Raw genomic sequence first — 19,412 nt, forward strand, 5'->3', positions numbered from 1 at the left:
ACTATTTATGTGTTTTCTTGTGTGCGTGCAGGTGTGTGCAGGAGTCCATATGTGTCTGTGGAGACCAGAGGACAGTCTTCGGTGGTGTTCCTCAGAAGCCATCTACTTTGTTTGTTTGTTTTGAGACAGGGTTTCTCTGTGTAGCCTTGGCTGCCCTGGACTCGCTTTGTAGACCCAGGCTGGCTTCGAACTCACAGCGATCTCCCTGCCTCTGCCTCCCGAGTGCTGGGATTAAAGGCGCCACGCCCAGCTCACCATCTACTTTTAAGAGAGATTTATTCAAAAGATATTATTAATATCATTACTCTGTGTGTGTGTGTGTGTGTGTGTATGACCATGTGTGGATGCCTGTTTTACAGCACATGTGTGGCGCAGAGGACACCTTTGTGGAATTGAGTCTTTCCTTCCACCTTTATGTGTGCCCTAAGGCTCAAACTTTCCAGTACCAGGCTTTCAAGGCAAGCTCCTTTATCTGCTGAGCTATCTCTGACTCAACCTCAACTTTTTTTTTTTTTTTTTTTTTTTAAGATTTTTAAAAAATTTTATTTTATGTGCATTGGTGGGTTGCCTACATGTATGTATGTTTGTGAGGGTGCCCGATCCCCCTGGAAACAGAGCTACAGAGAATTGTGAGCCACCATGTGGGTGCTGGGAATTGAAGCCAGGTCCTCTGGAAGCGCAGCCAGGGCTCTTAAAACTGCTGAGCCATCTCTCCCAGCACCCCCAACCTCACTGCTTGAGACATTTTTGGTGTGTTTTCCTTCAGAGAGCTCGTCTCACTATAATTGCTAACCTGTTTCCAAATTGATTAGCTCAAATAATCCTCTTGCCATAGCCACCCCAGTCGCAGGGACGACACGCACAAGACACTTTGCCTATCCCGAGGACAGACCTTGTCTTTAAAGTAGGACTACAGACAGGATGCAGGTTCTGACCCTGAGGAGATGTTTTACCAGCCACGTTCCTTTGGTGCTTAAACAATAGAAATGATCCATTTCCTTTCTGGAGCATAGAAATCCCACGTTCAGTATCAGCCCTGTTGATTGCCTCTGGGGACTGTGAAGGACACTCGGCTCCATGCTGGTCCCTCCCCTCCGAGCTCCTGACATTTGGCAGGCAATCTTTGGATTTTGGCTACACTACCTTGATGTACTTTCATTTTCACGCCTTCCTTCCGGTATGTGCGTATGCCACTCATAAAATAGATGATTTAAAGATTATCTGCACCATTTCACACACATTTGGGGCAAATGGCTCTGTGGCTGTGACTGTATGAACTAAAGCGTGTGTGTGAGTGAGTGAGTGAGTGTGTGTGTGTGTGTGTGTGTGTGTGTGTGTGCCTGCTTGCACATTCAAGCTTGTGTCTATCCGTGTCTACTGCCCCGAGGATGCTTCTGTCTGGCTTCCAACTAGAGTTTCTGTGAGTTGTGGCTGCTTTATGGGCAACGGATATATTTTTAGATACATTTTTATTTTTATGTGTAGGAATTTTGTTTGCGTTATTTTACATGTTTGGTATGTGAAGAGGCCAAGAGAGGGTACTAGGTCCCCTGGAACTGGAGTTTCAGAGGCTTGTGAGTCACCACATGGGTGCTGGGAACTGAACTCATGTCTTCTGCAGGAGCAGCCAGTGCTCTTAACTGTAGAGCTATCTCTCCAGCCTTAGTGAATGGGTCTTTTTTTTTTTTTTAATGAGTGGATTTTTACATCTGAAGTGAAGTGTTAACCCTGTTACTGTCTGCATGGCAGCTAACTCACCTTTGCTTTTCTCCCTAGATGAACTCCACCTGGGGCAGCACAGCCCTTCTCCACGTTCCTCCTCCGTGGACTTCCTGCCAGAGAGGAGCATCACGCACAGTGCTGCACATGTGGTCTTACCAGAGACTGTTCCAGGGACCCAGCCAAGCATTTCTTCCCCTGTCCCGTCCCCTCCATCTGCCCCTACTTTTGATACAGCCTTTTTAAACCACAGACAACAGACTCAAAGTACAGCAGAGCCCAGCATCTTTGAGGCAAATTATGGATCCGTGACGAGTAATGAGGTAGCCATTGCTGATGAGGAGATGGATAACTTTTTGCCAGAAGCTCCCTGGATCTCTTCACGGGTGGTCTCCTCAACGCCGTATGTCACATTGAGCCCCCCAGAGCCACCACCCCAGGAAATGTCAGGGCCTGGGATGACTCCCTTACTGCCCACGATTTCTTTGCAGGATGAAGGGCTGTCTGGATGTCAGAACACAGCGCAACAAGCAACTGTGCGTGCTGAGTCCTCCGGTTATCCCAGCACTTCTTGGTCAGCTTTTCTCACATCTGAGGGCATCATTCCAACTCCTAGTAGGAGTTTGGTGCTTCATCCTACAGAAATTCCCAGCCAGTTATCAAGCAACGCTTTGCCAGAGATAGTAGCTCCTGTGACAGAGGGCGCAGAAAACCTCCCTTTCAGCTCCTGGATTTCAGTGTCTCGGCTGTTAGGCAATGGCATGACTCAGCAGCCATCTGTTCCCCTGTGGGAGGTCTCCCAGCTTCCAATGGGTGTCCTGGCCACAAGCACAGACAGATACCCTAACGAGACCATTGCCTGGAGTAAACATCTAGAAGATGCCACCTCTCCAAGAACACACACCAGTGTGACCACGTCACCTACAGACCCTGTTTTTAGCAGCCTACCTTCTGCTTTATTTTCAACTCCACTTTCATCTGTGTCTTTCGCTGCCCAGTCACCCGGAGTTTCAGATAGCCCCTTTCTCTCCAGCGAGGCCATGGAAGCCTTCGAGTCGCCGCGCAGCTCCACGGTCCCCAGTTTTACTGACCATCCTTATATCCTGAGCCCCGAGGCTTCCCTGAGGCCACAGATGCAGTGTGTGTCCTGTGCTGTCTCATCATCTCAGCAAGTTGTAGCCAGGAGCCTCACAGAGGGGGATATGGAATCAGGGGACAGGCTTGAGACTCTGTCTGTGGCCTCGGTAGAAGCAAGCCGTCTCTCTCCATTGAGTAGCGTGGGTACAGACCTCTCTGAACTCGAAGATCTTCACGAACTTAATACACTTTTCCCTTCCCGACCTGTGGTTTCTCTTCCTTCCGGGTCTGTGGGGCTGTGGAAAGCCAGCATGCATGTATCACCTGAGGGAGATATGAGCAGCATTACCACCACCCAGGTGGACCCTACCCAGGTGGACCCTACCCAGGTGGACCCTACCCAGGTGGACCCTACCCAGGTGGACCCTTCCCAGGTGGACCCTTCCCAGGTGGACCCTACCCAGGTGGACCCTACCCAGGTGGACCCTTCCCATGGCCTCCTCTCTACACCAAGCTCACTTGATTCCACTTTTGACTTCTCTGTCACCAACAATCTAGTGATGCCATCCAGTGTGACCCATCTACTGTCCTCGGTCATCCCCAACACCCATTTTGGCTCTTCTTTCACCTTGACTGCAAATCAGAATACACCATCCCTCCTTCTAGCTGGAAACCCAAGCCTTCTTGAAACCTCTCTCAGTTTGGTCCCCTCAGTAGAGTCTAAAGTTTTCTCTGACCAAGAACCTACCAGCCTCCTGGAGCTTGAGTCTGGAAGTCTTTCGAGTTTCACACCCAGCTTTTACTCCGCTTCGCCCCTGGACTTCAGCTCTCCGGCCCCTCCACGGTCAGATGATCTTGCTTTTCCATCTTTGATGTCAAGCGATCCATCAACTTTCTTTTCTCAACCTTCTCCCACCATGGCTGACACCTTTTCATTGTTCAGCTCTATCGATTTGCAATCACCTCAGCTCTCTGTTCTTAATTCCACGAGTCTAGAGCCGTCCCAGCCTTGGTCAAGTTCAGACCTTTTGAAGACAGTCACTTTTCTTCCTAGTCACTTCGAAATGCCCCCACTTTCAAGTTCCCCCTCTGAGCCTCTCAAGTTTGCCGAAGCGTCGAGAATTTCACTGATAGAGCCCGATGTCCATCTTACCTCAGCTTTCTCCGAAACTACCTCTGCCTTTGACTTTTCCCTCATCCCCCATGCACCCACAGTCAGCACACTGGTGTCCTCCAGCTCTGAACCCACCCTTGGCATCTCAACAGCCGAGATGCACGCCACGTCACTGCCAGCTGCTTTCCATTTGACACCCATTTTAACTGAGCCATCTCCATTCTTGGTTCTGACACCTTCTGACGGCAGTGTGCGTGTAACAGACCATCACACACCTGTCTTGATCACATCCTCCAGTGTCGTTATGACCAGTACAGAGTCGATCTCTGTTCCATACCTCTCAGCCTCCTCCTCACTTGCTTCTGAAGTCAACTCTTCACCTCTGCCCACAAAGCCAGTCATGGGCTCATCACTGACACCCACAGATTTGCCACCCAGTACCTCCCCGGAACCAAGTACTTCCCCGGAACCAAGCATGCCCAACACCAGCACTGCCCCTGGTGATACCGTGGACTCTGCTCTGAACGGTGACCCTATGAGTCAGAACCCTCAGGGGAACAGTGTGCCCCCTCCCCAACCCTCCCTCGGTCCTGTGACCACCTCCACGCTCGAAGCCACAGTTGGTACGCCAGCCCTGGCCACAGCCAAGCCGCCATATGTGTGTGATATTACAGTTCCCGATGCCTATTTGATCACAACTGGTAAGGCCCTGCTTCCAGTCACCTCTCTGAGGTAGGGGACTTCTCTAAAGTGTTTGTGTGCAGTACTTACGAGACACACCGTCGTGGTTGTGAGAGTAGGTGTTGGTGTCACGTAACCTGTGGGTGGCCGTCCTTTTCCTCTGCTAGCCTCACGTTTGCTGTCCAATTACTCAGCCTCTTAATCTGTTTTCACAAGTGTTAAGGGAGGACCATAGTGATACTAGGCCCCATTAGCTTACTATATAAAGATTTAAATGTATATAATACGTAGCACATAGGAAATGACCACATCGTATTGCATATTAGTTAGTAATTACCATAAGGGCAGGTGAAAGATTTAAGCGAGCTGTGGAATTTTGTTTGGTAGGCTCTCATTGCCCAGCATGTGTGTAGATGGCATGGTTGAAACAAAACATGTTCTTGTTTATTTCAAGGCCTGAGCTGGGCAATTGTGTCAGGACGGCGCATGTTTTCTTACTAATTTAACGCTTCTAGCCTTTGCTTTTATGTATTCTTGTGTCACTTGGATCCCGAGGTGGGAAAGATTGAATGGACAAATGTCCTGTGAATCTGACTACATTACAGGCCCCCCCCCCCCCCCCCCCCCCCGTCTTCAGCCTTGCTTGGTCGCACTCAAACTGCAGTGTCTCTTTCAGCGACACTATCTATTGCCTGTTCTGTTTGCATTGGCCCGCAGTTTCCCTGAGCCGGTGCCGGGAAAGATGGGTTCCTCTCAGGGATAATAAGGTCTTGGGACTGTGGTTTTTCTTCAGCAGACTTGACGCGGATGGACGTGGCCTTGGGAGCTATCAGCATGTGCTGACACACTTCAACCCAGGGTTTTCTTGGTGGTATCTGTAAGAATGGTGAAAACACAGTTCGCGTGGTCAAATGCAGGTTTAGAAGATAGTAAAATTAGTGTCTCACGCCAAAGGGAGAGAAGAATGCCGTTGTCTGGCCGTGCACACTCTGTTGGCTGGCAGTCAGACCAGAGAGTGAGGGTAGTGGGTAGGAAATGAAGTTGGAACACACTTAGGAAATTTAATCTGCAGATTAGAGCAGACTAGACGGTAGGTAGAAGCGGTTTGGATTACTTATTTGCTTGTTTACTGTAGGCTGAATACTTTTCTTCTTACGAAACAGTCACGGATCAGCTTCAAGCCAGTTGGTTCTACAGGAGCTTGAAAAAGCTATTGAAAGCTTTTAAGTAGGAAATCATGGTATTTAGGATACTTAATGATGGTGCACATTTTACAATTTTTCTATAGATAATTAGAAGCTATTTTAGGACTCTCTGACTACCAGGTGTCATGTGGTATGATTTTAAGTTATGTGTATGCTTTATATATTTAATGGTATCTGGTGTTCTTTATTGAGTGTGTAGCTGTTCATGAAGCAGCCCCGTGAGCCTGTGCTTTAGCAGTTTTGGTAACTAGCGGAGCTGTGTTGTCATACTTTTTCTGGACAGGCATTCACAGGTCTGCAAGGGCACGCATACTGGCCTCTTTCTTCTTGGCAGCTGTCTGTCAGGGAGAGAGAGTCTAGACAAAGCCAGAGGCGATTTTTTTTTTTTTTTTTTTGATGGCACTCCATAATAACAAAGCGGAGCCACTTGAGGGGTTGTTGATCCGTGATGGCTGTAGGCAGCTGCTTGGACTCCACTGAGGGGAGCCAGCCAGCCTTCGAAGGTCTCCACACCTCTCTTGACTTTGGAGAAACTACAGATAGTTGGAAATCAATTTGTATGATAGATGTTTCTGGATGGTTCCTGTTTCCCAGACTTACGCCCTCATATCACAGGGCTGCAGTTTCCTGTTTTCCTCAAATTAACCAGGGAGGTTGGGAGTTAGGGTGGTAGGCAGTGGGGCCACCGAGTGGTGCTCAGCTATCTGGAGTGGTTCCTGTAGCGGCACGGCGCTGCTTGTAGTCTGTACCTCCCTCCTTCACTGAGTTCTTCTGATTTTGGTTTTCTGTTACGACTCACCTTCTCCAAGGTTAGCTCTTCTTCTTGCTTTCCCTCTCCGCTCCCTCATTACCTTCCTACTCGGTTCATTTTTCTGTTTAGCAGTCATGGCATAGTGTGGTCCACTCAGAGCTTAGCAGGCCACGCCCAGTTGGCTGTTGTGGGCTCAGCCCAGGTAGTTACGTAGACAGGGGCCATGGATTTATTGTAATGAGTCCATGAATTAAGAAAGTGATACTTGCTGGGCCTTTCATCCCGGTTCTCAGGAGGCAGAGGCAGGTGATCTTTATGAGTTTGAGACCAGCCTGGCCTACAAAATGAGTTCAGGACAACCAAGGTTATACAGAGAAAACCCTGTCTCAAACCCTGACTTATTGGAGAAACATCAAACAGATTATTTGTTTTTATAATGAATAAAGAATGAGGGATGATTCTGTCTCAAATTTTAATAATCAAGATAGGATAATGAAATCTTGAATAGTGGGACTAGAAAGATGGTTCAGTAGTTAAAAGAACATACTGCTTTTGCAGAAGTCCAGAGTTCAAGTCCCAGCACCCATGGTAGCTGTCCCACAGCTGCCTGTCACTCTAGCTCCACAGGGTCTGACTAACTTCTTTTGTTCTCTGCAGTCACCTGCACATATATATAATCTATAGACACATATACATAAGTAAAATCTAAAAAAAGAAAACAGCTGGGCTTGGTGGCGCATGTCTGTAATCCCAGCACTTGGGAAGGCAGAGGCAGGCAGATCTCTGTGAGTTTGAGGCCAGCCTGGGCTATAAAGTAAGTCTAGGACAGCCAAGGCTGCACAGAGAAACCCCGTCTTGAAAAACAAATAAAAATAAATGATAAATAAATAAAAAGAGTAATAGTATCAGATATATTATAATTTTACATATAGACTGGAAGGGGAGGGAGAATGCTGTAAGATAGAGGGGAGGTTTACTGTTAACTGGGAAACACATATACTCACTGGCACAGAATTACAGTTTTTTATTTATTTTTAAATATATTCTTATATCTTTAAAGTGTGTGTGTGTGTGTGTGTGTGTGTGTGTGTGTGTGTGTGTGTACAGGTGTTTCAAGAGGTCAGGGAGGATGTTAGAGCCTTTGAAGTTAGAGGTTGTGAGCTACCTGCTGTGGGTGGTGGGAATTAAGCCTCGGTCCTCACCACAGAGTCAGCTTTCTGGCCCCAGTATAGATTTTTAAGTTGGATATTTAGGTGAAAAATAAATAGAAAGAACTAGACTTTGGAATGATAAATACTTTATTTCCTATATACAGTGTTACGATTTGGATATTTTGAAGAGGTTTTCCTCCCATCAGTAATGGTTAGCACTCCCAACAGCTCTCTGAACACTCAGTGCAGCTGCCCTCCTCTGGAGGAATGTGTCACTAGTTCATTGAGTAAGCATCTCAGGCACTTTAAACGATACCGCTTCGGAGAGCTTTTAAAGCCACATCCTGTGCCACTGGGTGCATAGCTGGAGACATTCTGTTACTTGTTGAGAAGGAACGTGGGAACTGAAAGCTTCCTGTCCCTTGGGTGGGCCACAGTTGCTCTCTGGTCTTATCTACCAACTTTCTCAGTGCGTTGGATTGATGCTATGCCCAGTTTCCCCGTTTCCTGCAATGCTAAAACAACAGCGCTTAGATCTCTATACTCTGTTCTTAGTCTGGGGCCTTATTTTTCCAAACAAGTTGCTATCATGCTTCATCTCAGCCATGGCTTCCTGAAGTAACGCCTTCATGCCCTCATGACAGCACTAAAATGCATCTGGTGGTTGGCTTTCATTTGTAGTGCTGGCCAGACGAGCTGTGCAGGAGTACATCATCACATCAATAAAAGAAGTACTGAGAATTCACTTCAATCGTGCGGTGGAGCTGAAGGTGAGACCCTGAGCCTGGGAGTCTGAGTAACTGGCATGCTTTCTGGGTCTTACAGGGTGTGGTAAGAGCCCTGGGCCCTGCACTTTGAATTTTTTCTCTCTCTGTCTCTCATTCCTCTGCATCTCTGCTCACGTGTCATTTTACCCTGTGTGGCGAGGGGAGGGGGGGTGCCTTCGTAGGATTGGAATAGAGTCTGTCAGACCAGAGGCAGTGTAGTTTGGGGCAACCATAGGAGTTTTGAGTTACTTGAATAAATGACCAGGGCTTATGTTAGGCTTCAGAGTGAGGGCGTTTGTGTCTTTCTGTACATCCAGTGCTACCGAGATGGATCTCTACAGTTTATATTCCGCCCGCTGATGGTACCCTTTTCCCAAAGGAGCTCAGAAAGCCACGCTCTAACTAGTCCTGCTCCCTGTCCAAGCAGAGCCACAAGCCGTACTGGCCAGGGGCGCGCGAAGTGGGCTTGGCATGAGCTAATGAGATGCTCGGTGAGTGTGACTTCACTCAGATCTCAAACCTGCACCAAGTGGAGGAGTGTAGGACATCTCACTAATAGGTTTTCTCTGTCCTGACCACACATTGGAATGTCCCCTGTACTGAGTGAAATGCACTTAAACTTAGCTTCCCCTGTTCCTCTACTTTAAAATTGTTTAAGTGGCTGTCACTGTGTTGTTTTCAACAGCGAGGCTCAGTGAACAGACTGCTCCTTTATGTGTGGCTCAAGCAGGGAGACATCTTGAATTTTTCACAGATCATTTTTCAACCCATGTTATTGGCTCTCCTTTCTTGCTGCTCCTATGCTTTGGTGCCGTGTCTGTTGGGATAACGTGAAAGGAATACGTAAAATAAAATCTTGATTATCTTTGAAACATTTATTTCCATTTAAGCTGCTGATACATACGTTATTGTACTTATTTTTTTTTCTATCCAGCACAGCTTTAAGTTTGAACTGTTTTTGTAAATTTTTTTGTAAATTTTAAAAAAAATTTCTCTAGGTTTACGAGCTCTTCACAGACTTCACTTTTCTGGTGACATCTGGTCCTTTCGTTTACACGGCAATATCGGTCATTAATGTCCTCGTCAACAGCAAGCTTGTGCGTGACCAGACTCCTTTAATCTTGTCTGTGAAACCGTCTTTCCTCGTGCCAGATCCCAGGTTTCAAGTTCAAACAGGTGAGACAACTCAGTGTGGATGGCCGGGTTTGTACGTAGAATTTTATTTTCTTTAAAAAAAAATAAAAAAAAAAAAAAAAAAAAAAAAAAAAAATAAATATATATATATATATATATATATATATATATATATATATATATATATATATATATATATATATATATATATATATATAGAGAGAGAGAGAGAGAGAGAGAGAGAGAGAGAGAGGCTTACGTGCCAATGAGATGGCTCTGTAGGGGAAGGTCCTGGCCACCAGACCTGAGACGTGAGTTTGACCCTTGGAACCCACGTGGTAGAAAGGAGAGAACCCTTTGTTTTTACATACACGTGCATGCACACACACATGTCAAAGAAATGTAAAGACTGAGCACTGTGCACACATGTAGTGCATAGACATGCAGGCAAGGCATCCATACACATACGGATAATAAAAATCTCAAAAAATTAAATCGAGTATTATTTTTAAGTTATTTGTATATTTATTGAGACCGTCTTGCGATGGTCCTAGGCTGCCCGTCAGCTTTTGGCTTTCAGCAAAGTGTCTGACTTGGCCTCTGAGTAGCCAAGACTCCATCCATGGGCTGTTTGCTACACCTGGGCCTGTTACTTAACTAACAGCAACAACAGCAGCTTTATAATTATAGAAAAAAAAAAAAAAAAAGCCAGAGGCACACCCCGTGTGCCGTTATACAGTCTGTACAGTTTCTTAGTTCCTCTTGTGTGTGTGTAATATCAACACGCGTGCATGTGCACTTGCAATGTTGGAGGCCAGAGCACAGCCTTAGGAGTCATTCCTCAGGTGCTAACCACCTTGGTGTTTGAGACAGGATCTCTTACTGGCCTGGAAGTCACCAAGTAAGTTGGCTATCTGGACAGGAAGCACTTGCCGTCTGTCTGCCTGTCTCAGCCACCCTGGCACTGTGATTGCAAGCAAACACCACTGTGCTTGGCCTTCTTTGTTTCTGTTGTTTTATTATTATAATTTATTCCGATCACATCCCAACTATTATCCTCACTTGTATCTTCCCGTTCCCCCTACCCTTTCTCTTTTCCCTATTCCCCTAGACCTCTGACAGAAGGGGACCTCCTCCCCCATCGTATGACCACAGCCTATCAGATCTCATCCAGATAGCCTGCTTCCCCTTTGTGCTTGGCTTTTTTTTTTTCCTTCCCCTTTTTCTTTTGGTTTTAGAGACAGGGTTTCTCTGTGTAGTCTTGGATGTCCTGGGCTCACTTTGTAGACCAGGCTGGCCTTGAACTCACAGCGATCCGCCTGCCTCTGCCCCTGAATGCTGGGATTAAAGCCTGTGCCACCACCACCACACCCGGCTGTGTGCTTGGCTTTTTAAGTGCGGCTTCTGGGGATGGATCTTGGGTCCTCATGCTTATAAGACGTGACACCTTATTGATTAAGCTGCCTCCCCAATCCTAGTAATTTTAAATTCTTAGTCAAACTTTTTCTACCTTTGCTTCCAGCCACTTTTCTTTACATTATTTTATAGTAAATCCTAAGGACTATATAATTTCACTCATGTGTTTCAAGCTGTACCTCTACTAAAAAAAGGACTATTAAACACATTGGTCCATATGACCACACTGCCCAAAGTAAACCATAATTGCTTAATATCTTATTTAACCTTTTATTATGGACATTTTCAGTCATGTATAAAAGTAGAATACATAAGGTTCACATACGTGTATTAATAAGCTTAAACATAATCAAGATTTTTACCAGTTTTCAAGCAAAATTAGAAAACCTTTTTTGAAGACGCAAGAATGTTTTAATGTGATGCCAGATGTCATGGCATGTTACCTACTTGTACTTAACAAATCACCTGTAATGAATATTCTATATATCTGAAATGTTTACATCTTCTGATGGGTAGATTTTTGACTGGATTTGAACTGGTGCCGAAGTTTTTCTGTCTCGGCCTCCTAAGTAGCCGAGCCAATCACCTTCACGTTGCCTGTGTCCATGTAGTTACAAAGTTGGCTTCCTACATTTCTATGATATGAAACTTTGAAATAATATGACTCATCCTAAGTTCTACAAAGCAACCAGGCAGCATCACTTGTAACCCGAAGAGGCAGTTGAGTAGCCCCAGCTCAGGAACTTGACCTGTTGAGTTTCTGCAAAGTAGGCATGCCCTTCTGCTCTGTGACCCTGGGACACCTTGTTAGCCCACCCTAGGCGACTTCATCCCCAGAGTCCCTCAAAGTAAATCAGCTTCGCAGCTCTCTTCCCACCAGAGCTCCTGCCTCCCTCAGACCTTGACAGTCACCTGTCTTATCATCAGGAATGTTGTGGCACACCCACCACAACCCACTGGGTAGCCTTCCCCGTAAACAACATGTGGAAACTGACATGTACCCCACAGCCGTCTCATGTCCTCTGCAGCCTAGGCCTTTAAGACACTTGGAGACACAGCCTGTTTTGGTTATAGGTGATGCTTTGCAGGCACTGTACCCAGGACCAGGAGCATAGTGTTTTCCAGCTGACACCAGAGGACACATGGCAGGAGAAAGCCATCTTAGAAAAGTGGTAGAAGGGTGCTAGAGAGATGGCTCAGCAGGTAGGCGTGCACACTATTCTTACAGAGAACATGGATTTGATTCTGAGAGTCTGTATTGTGTGGCTCACACTTGCTGTGCACTAGCTCTGGGGAATCCAATCCTCCTTGGACTTCCGCAGGCACCTGCATCCCTCATGTGCACCCTTATAATTAAAAAAGCATATTTTAGTCGAGTGTGGTGACGCACACCTTTAATCCCAACACTCAGGAGGCAGAAGCAGGTGGATCTCTGAGTTCGAGGCCAGCCTGGTCTACAAAGTGAGTCCAGGACAGCCAGGGCTACACAGAGAAAAACAACAAACAAACAAACAAGTAATAAAAACAATAGGCAGTGAATCCATTTGGCATACAAATGGTAATATAGGGATACAGGTTGGTTGAAAAAAACAGGACAACGTTATTCCTTTAAGGGAATACAGAAACTCTAACAATAGACCCTAAAGAAAAAGAAAGTGATGGATAACCTGGAAAAGAAGTTGAAGAAAAAAAAATATATAAAAAAATACTTACTACGGGGTTGGGGATTTAGCTCAGTGGTGGAGCGCTTGCCTAAGGCCCTGGGTTCGGTCCTCAGCTCTGGGAAAAAAAAAAAAATACTTACTACAAAGTGATCTGTAGGCTCATTGCAGTTCCTGTGAAAATACAAACAAGATTTTCACAGGCTTAAGAGGAAGGGCCTTCTGAAATTTGTATGGAACCCAATGCAAAGCAAAACCCCCAAAGAGAAGGGGGTTTTGCCTGAGCAAAAGAGAAAGCTGGAGGCATTATAATACCCAATCTCAAAATAGATTACAAAGTGACAGTAACCAAACAGTCATGGCGTTGCAGAGGAGCAGACATGGAGACCAACAGAACGGAACAGGAAGTGCAGCAGCAGACGCACTTATTGGCGGACACAACAAGAACGCGTATTTGGGAAAGTATGGTCTCTACAGTGAACCATACACGGAAAACCTCATAGAGGAGAAAAAATCTAGACCTCTAGCTTGCACTCTACTTAAAAACAAACAGCCCTTAAAATGGAGCCCAAATATAAGATCTTAACCTGTAAAACTGACTAGAGACATTGAAGAAACAATTTTAGAATATTGGTCTGGGCAAAGATTTTCTTTCTTTCTTTCTTTCTTTCTTTCTTTCTTTCTTTCTTTCTTTCTTTTCTTTTCTTTTTTTTGATATGACCACAAAATTATAGGTACCCAAAACAAAAGTTGACCAGTGGGTTCAGTTTTGTACCATGAGCGGCAGTGACCGTGTGCAGAGTGAGGAGACGGCGTACAGAAGGGAGAGGATATTTACAAGGCATTCATTTCTAGAATATGCAGGAAGCTCAAGCAAATGAGCAGCAAACCCCTTAATAATCCAGGTTTTAAAACAGGCAGGCTGAGGAGACGGTTTCCTAGGGGATTGCCGTGCAAGCGTAGAGACCTGCGTTTGGTCCTCAGCGCTAAGGTAGAAGCTGAGTTGAAAACTCCCAGAACCCCAGCACTGGGGAGGCTGATACCGGAGGATCCCTGGGGCTTGCTGACTGCCATTCTAGCTAAATCAAAAGTAAGGTGTGGAACAATTGAAGAAGACTCCTGACATGGTTCTCTGGCATGCACACACGTGTATACACATGTGTACCCCTCCCAAACCCAAAGGGTGAATGTCCAGAGTAAACATCTGTCAAAAAAGGATATACAAACAGCCCAGTAAAGACATGAAAAAATGCCCAGCACCACCAGTCAGAGACATGGACATCGAAACTATCATGAGATAACCTTTTGCCTCAGAACAGCTGATGCTGACAAGGACGCAGAGGAGGATGACTTCACACACACCACGTTTTGTTTGTTTGAACTTTGTGTGTGCATACATGTGCATTTTGTTTACTTAGCATGTGCACATACATGTGTGGGAGCCACAGCGCACACATGAAGATTAGAGGACAATTTGCGTGTTCTCTCCTTCCACCACAGAGTTTCCCAGGACCAAACTGAAATGGTCAGGGTTGGTGACAAGTGCTTTTACCCTCTGAGCCATCCTGCATGCGCGCGTGCTCTCTCTCTCTCTCTTTCTTTCTCTCTCTCTCTCTCTCTGTGTGTGTGTGTGTGTGTGAAAATTTTTGGTCCAAGATTGAATCCCCAGATACACAAAGCATGTTACAAAGGGTGGTCTGTACAAATCAGCCATTTACTATCATTAGGTAGCAGGAGCGCAGTGAATTTACGTGCCCCATAGAGGGCAGAGAGCATCAGATCCTCGAGATCTGAAGTTAACAGACTCTTGCGAGCCACCTGATACGGGTTCTGGGAACCAAACCCTGGTCCTCTGCAAAAAAAAAAAAAAAAAAAAAAAAAAAAAAAAAAACTGTTTATTAACTGCTGGGCTCTCTCTCCAGCCTCTGCTTTTTTTTTTTTCCTTCTGAAAACAGGGTCTTGTTATGTAGCTCAGACTGCCTTACTTTCATATCTGATCATATAACACTGATTATACAGGCCATACAGAGAAAGCTGAAAGTTTACTGCGTGGCCCAGTAGTCACATTGCTGTGTATAAATACACCGACATTACATGTTGAGGAGATATCACCTGTGCGTTTTTGCAGCTGTGCTCACAGTGAACAAGATAGACGGTCACCCTGTGTGTTCATCGGCCGATGGTGAGAACACAAATGAGCATCGTTCAGCCACGACCCTGCGGTTTGCATGCGTGGAGCTGGGGCACTTGGTACTAAGCAAACTCGCAGAAACAAAAAGCCAAAGACCACATGTTCTCACTTAACTCGTGGAAGCAGATGGGAAAATAGGGTGCACGATAGTGATTTCCAGACAGAGTCTGGAGAGGAAAGGTAGGGGGAGGAGGGCTGACCCCCCAGTACACAGGTGGATAGGAGAAAGAACTCTGTGTCTTGTGACATAGTAGGGGAAATGTGGCCTACAACCAGCAGCTGTATATTTAATTTAAAAAACAAAACCCTTCATTTTGTTTTAAGTGTGTGAGTGGTCTGCCTGCATGTGTCTGTGCACCAGGTGTGTATGGTGCCCCCAGAGGCCAGAGGAGGACGTTGTTATCACCTAGGACCAAAGTTGTACCATGGTGAGCTGCCATGTGAACTCTGGGAAATGAACCTCGGCTCTCTGGAAGAGCAATCAGTCCTTAACCATCCACCTCTCCACCCCCAGCTATGTATTTTAAAGTAGCCAGCAGGGATGGTTTAGACTATTGCCAACACAAGTCACAAGTAATACATTTCTGAGCAGCAGACACATCATTGTGTACATGTGTTGAAATGTTACCCTTTAACCCTTCTGTAAGTTTACAGAAGGAAGAAAACAGACTCCTGTCACTCACCACTGTGTTAACTAACAACAAGAAGTATGGCTTACAAGGCTATCTTAAAAACACAAACAAAAACAAAAACGGGGCCTAGAGATGACTCAGCAGTTAAGAGTGCTGGGATTCAGTTCCCAGCACCCACATAGTAGCTCACAACCATCTAGTTTCCAGAGGATCTGATGCCCTCTGCTGGCAGCACGCATGCAGTGCAGGCATACACGCAAGCAGAGCACACCCATACACATAAAATAAAAATAAGCACACATTAGAAAAGCAAAAGAAATGCGGCCCCACGGTGGGGTGCTTGATCTTGGGCAGCAGATGAGCAGGTTTGTGCCAGCACTGCTCCCCCTCTTCCACACTCTGTTCACAGGCTTCCGTTGCCGTCTTTCTTTCTAGTGCTTCAGTTTGTGCCCCCGAGTGTGGACACTGGCTTCTGCAACTTTACCCAGAGCATTGAGAAAGGCCTGATGACAGCTCTTTTTGAAGTGAGGAAACACCAAGGGACATATAACCTCACAGTGCAGGTGAGCGCCCCACTGACTGCAGGGCAGAAAGCGTGCTGCTCTCCACAGCAGTGCTGCGTGTGGTGGCACACGCTGTTAATCCGGGCACTTGGGAGGCAGAGGCGGGCCGATCTCTCTGAGTTTGAGGGTTAACCTGGTCTACACAGTGAGTTTCAGGACAGCCAAGGCTACGTACTGAGATCCTGTCTTGGTGGGAAAAAGACCAGTGTTGGTGACCCAGCTCGCGTGGGCCAGGGCCGTCCTTTGGTGAGGCGCGGAGTCTACAATGTGACTGCAGGTCAGGGAATGAGATCCGCTGAATTGAAAAGAGACGGTCATGTACAGGAAATTAAAAAAATGTTCCATACAGGAGTGCTGTTAGACGCACAGTCAAGGAATACCCAAGCACACTTTCCTTTTCCAACAGTTTGAGTGTCCCAGATCTGAAAGGCTTGGTGCGGAATTGTTTCAGAGCCTTTGGATCTCTTTGGGATATTCTGCGTAGACTTTACTCACTGAGTTTCTCTAGCCTGAAAGCAGGAAATGATTCGAAAAATCTAAAACATCAGCCTGATGCTCCAAAAGTTCTGGAAGTTTGGAGCACTTCCGTTTTCATGCCAGGGACACCCCACCTCCGTCAGTGGGGGCTCTTCCGGGACACAGCCTCTCCATCTAAACAAAAGGCTGGCTTCATGTGTATTCTATCCGAACCGTTAGTGCTTTATGACTCCCTACCCATCTTTGCTTCCTTTCTGAGATGTATGTTAACTCTAGACTTTGGCACTTCTGAGTTCACTTTTGTGTGTGTGTGTGTGTGTGTGTGCTTCTTAATTTCCCCTCATATGGTATGGATTTTTCCGTTCTCTGGTTAGGGATTTTGGAAGGTTTGTCCTCTGAGTCACTAATTTCGCCTTCAGCTGTGTCCATTCATACTGAAGTTCCTGAGTAGTCGTTTCTCCCTCTTGTTCTGTGCTCCCTTTTCATTACAGCCGTTTGCTGAGATGTGCGAGAGTGGCCTTCAGGGTCTTTGAGGACATTTAGTAGGATTTTAATAAAGCTTTTCTTCTATGTCATTCTTACATATTTTTTTTTTCTCTCTGAAGTGTTGTTGTATATGCCGATCTTTATTTTTGGCTTTGTGCTATTTTTCTGTGTCTCGAGGCCCTTGGTTAGTACGTGGTTGATTGGCTGCGAGGCATAGAGAACTTGGTTAATTATGGCTGTCAGTCTGGCTGTCCCCTTTGGCTATGGAGGCTACTTCAGTGTCAGCCCTGTCTTCTGATGGGAGAATTCATCGGAGCTGGGGAGCTGGGGAGATGGGGAGCTGGGGAGGGCAGGGTTCTGTCTACAGCACTGCGCTGCTTGTCGCTTGTTGTTAGACATAGATGGACTGGCCCTTCCTTGTGTCAAGCACAGGAGACGCCCTTTTGGGGCTGGATCCCTGCTGAACGTTTTCCGTGGCACACACTCCTGTCGTGTCTTGTGTGCACTGAAGTTACTCATTCCTGCCCTCTTTGCGGGAGGTCTTAACCCACAAGAGGCCTTTGGTCTCCTCTGGGATATGGGCTTGTTTCCTTAGAGGGCAGTGTCTGGGCTGTTCTGGGAGATGGTGCCTGCATTGGCCTGGGTGTGGAGCCGGCAAGAAGTGTTGTGCAGCCTCTTAATTAGCCATACTGATTCCTGCTCTGTAACCTACTTCTGCGGTCAGGTCCTCCACTCTCTCCAGGGGTCCTCTCCAGGTCCCCTGCAGGGGGCTGAGGGTGTGGCGGGGATGTGGGATGTGGGGGGTGGAAGGTGGGGGGAGGTTGTTTTAGCCTCTGCCTGTGTGTGTTTAGGGTCTTGGTTCTCTTGGTTCTGGCTTACTTAAGCACAATTCTGTCCTTTCTCCGGCTTCTGGAAATTTGACAGACCCTCTGGTTTTCTTGCATTCTCAGTGCTCTTGTGGGTTTATCACCCTTTGTTCGGCTGTCTGTTATTTCAGTGGGGTTTGGGGCTGGAGCGGGGAGGCGCTGTCAATGCCTGCGCTCACCCCATCACTTAATGTAAAAAACATTTCCAGTAAACAGAGTGTGTAAAGTCTCACTGAAAAAGAACACGGTTAGAAAATCAGCTCCTTTTCCTTTTAAAATTTTACCTCCTCATAAGTCAGGCTTGGAGACAAACACCTGTAATCCCAGCGCACCGGGGCAAGAAATTCCAAGCCTGGGCCCTATTAGTGAGACACCATCTTTAGAAACCAAACCAAACCAGAGCATTCCTTCACTTCAGCCCCTCTGAAGAGCACGAATCAGGGAACTTGTGATAAATATCATGGTCAGAATTTCAGTACCGCGTGTTTCTAGAAGCTTCTTCCGACTTCCTTCTTTCAGATTGTGAATGTCACCATTGGTTCTTCTCGGGTGGCTCCCCGGAGGGGCCCAGTGAATATCATGTTTGCTGTGAAAGGTGTGCAAGGCTTTCTGAATGGGTCAGAGGTGAGCGACCTGCTCAGGAACCTGACAGTGGTGGAGTTCAGCTTCTACCTGGGGTACCCGGTGCTGCAGATCGCAGAGCGTAAGTACTTCCTGGCTCTCTCGGGAGCACTGGGGAGGGGGCTGCCAGCAGTTTTGTTGGTAGACCTCTGAAGTATTTTGAACTTTCAAAGAGAGACCCGGTTGTCCTAGAGTGCTTTTGGGCTCACAGTAAGCTGGATCTGGACGGAGAGAGGACTCTTCCTGTGTTCCTGCTTGTTCATGTGTGCAACACGCCTGCGAGAGTGGCCCATCGACCACAGCCGGGGACGCACACACTGACACGGTGGCCCAGAGTTCATAGGTTTATGGTAGGGCTCACACTCAGTGTTGTACGAATGTTTAGTGCTGTGTACCTGCCTTTATAGTGTCACACACAGTAGGTTTACTGGGACTTCTTTTTTCCACCAGACATATTTGCCTACTCCTCAGGCGCAGCCAGGGCAGGCTCCAGAGCCCTTCTCTGCCCCGTGCCTCCCTTTCCTGTTTGGCTTTGAGAATAAAGTTCTAGGGAATGTGAAATTATAGGGATGAGGCTCAGCTGTGCATAGGGGCAGAGAGGGGCAGGACACGGGACTACAGGAGGGTTGGGGAGTTGGGTTTGGGGATGGGGAGGGTGGCTGGAGAGTGAACCTTCCTAGACCCTCACTTGGTAGTCCTTGCAACAGTGCGTTTCTCCAAACCTATGAACCTAGATGCCAAAGAAAGTGAACTTTATTGTCTAATAAGTTAAAAATATAAAAAAAAGTAATAAATGAAAACAGAACCTTGCTTCCTGGTTGAAGAAATCAGACTTCCAGGCAGTTGGGGAGGAAATACAGAGACACTTACTTCAGAAAGCAGTGCAATTCCACAGTTAAG

At 46.6% G+C, this 19,412-nt stretch overlaps 1 protein-coding gene across 2 annotated transcripts in view; it reads left to right on the plus strand.

Moving 5' to 3' along the window:
- Window positions 1–19,412, plus strand: part of Kiaa1549 (KIAA1549 ortholog) — a 121,732-nt gene that overhangs the window by 53,415 nt on the left and 48,905 nt on the right. For both annotated transcript variants that reach the window (XM_051151711.1, XM_051151712.1), the window contains exons 2-6: window positions 1,777–4,611; window positions 8,380–8,468; window positions 9,464–9,641; window positions 15,935–16,062; window positions 18,411–18,594. In XM_051151711.1, coding sequence (XP_051007668.1) covers window positions 1,777–4,611; window positions 8,380–8,468; window positions 9,464–9,641; window positions 15,935–16,062; window positions 18,411–18,594 — 3,414 coding nt within the window. The remainder of the gene's footprint in view (window positions 1–1,776; window positions 4,612–8,379; window positions 8,469–9,463; window positions 9,642–15,934; window positions 16,063–18,410; window positions 18,595–19,412) is intronic.

This window comes from Acomys russatus, chromosome 10, assembly GCF_903995435.1.
Source record: "Acomys russatus chromosome 10, mAcoRus1.1, whole genome shotgun sequence".
In the NCBI taxonomy this organism is placed as follows: Eukaryota; Metazoa; Chordata; class Mammalia; order Rodentia; family Muridae; genus Acomys; species Acomys russatus.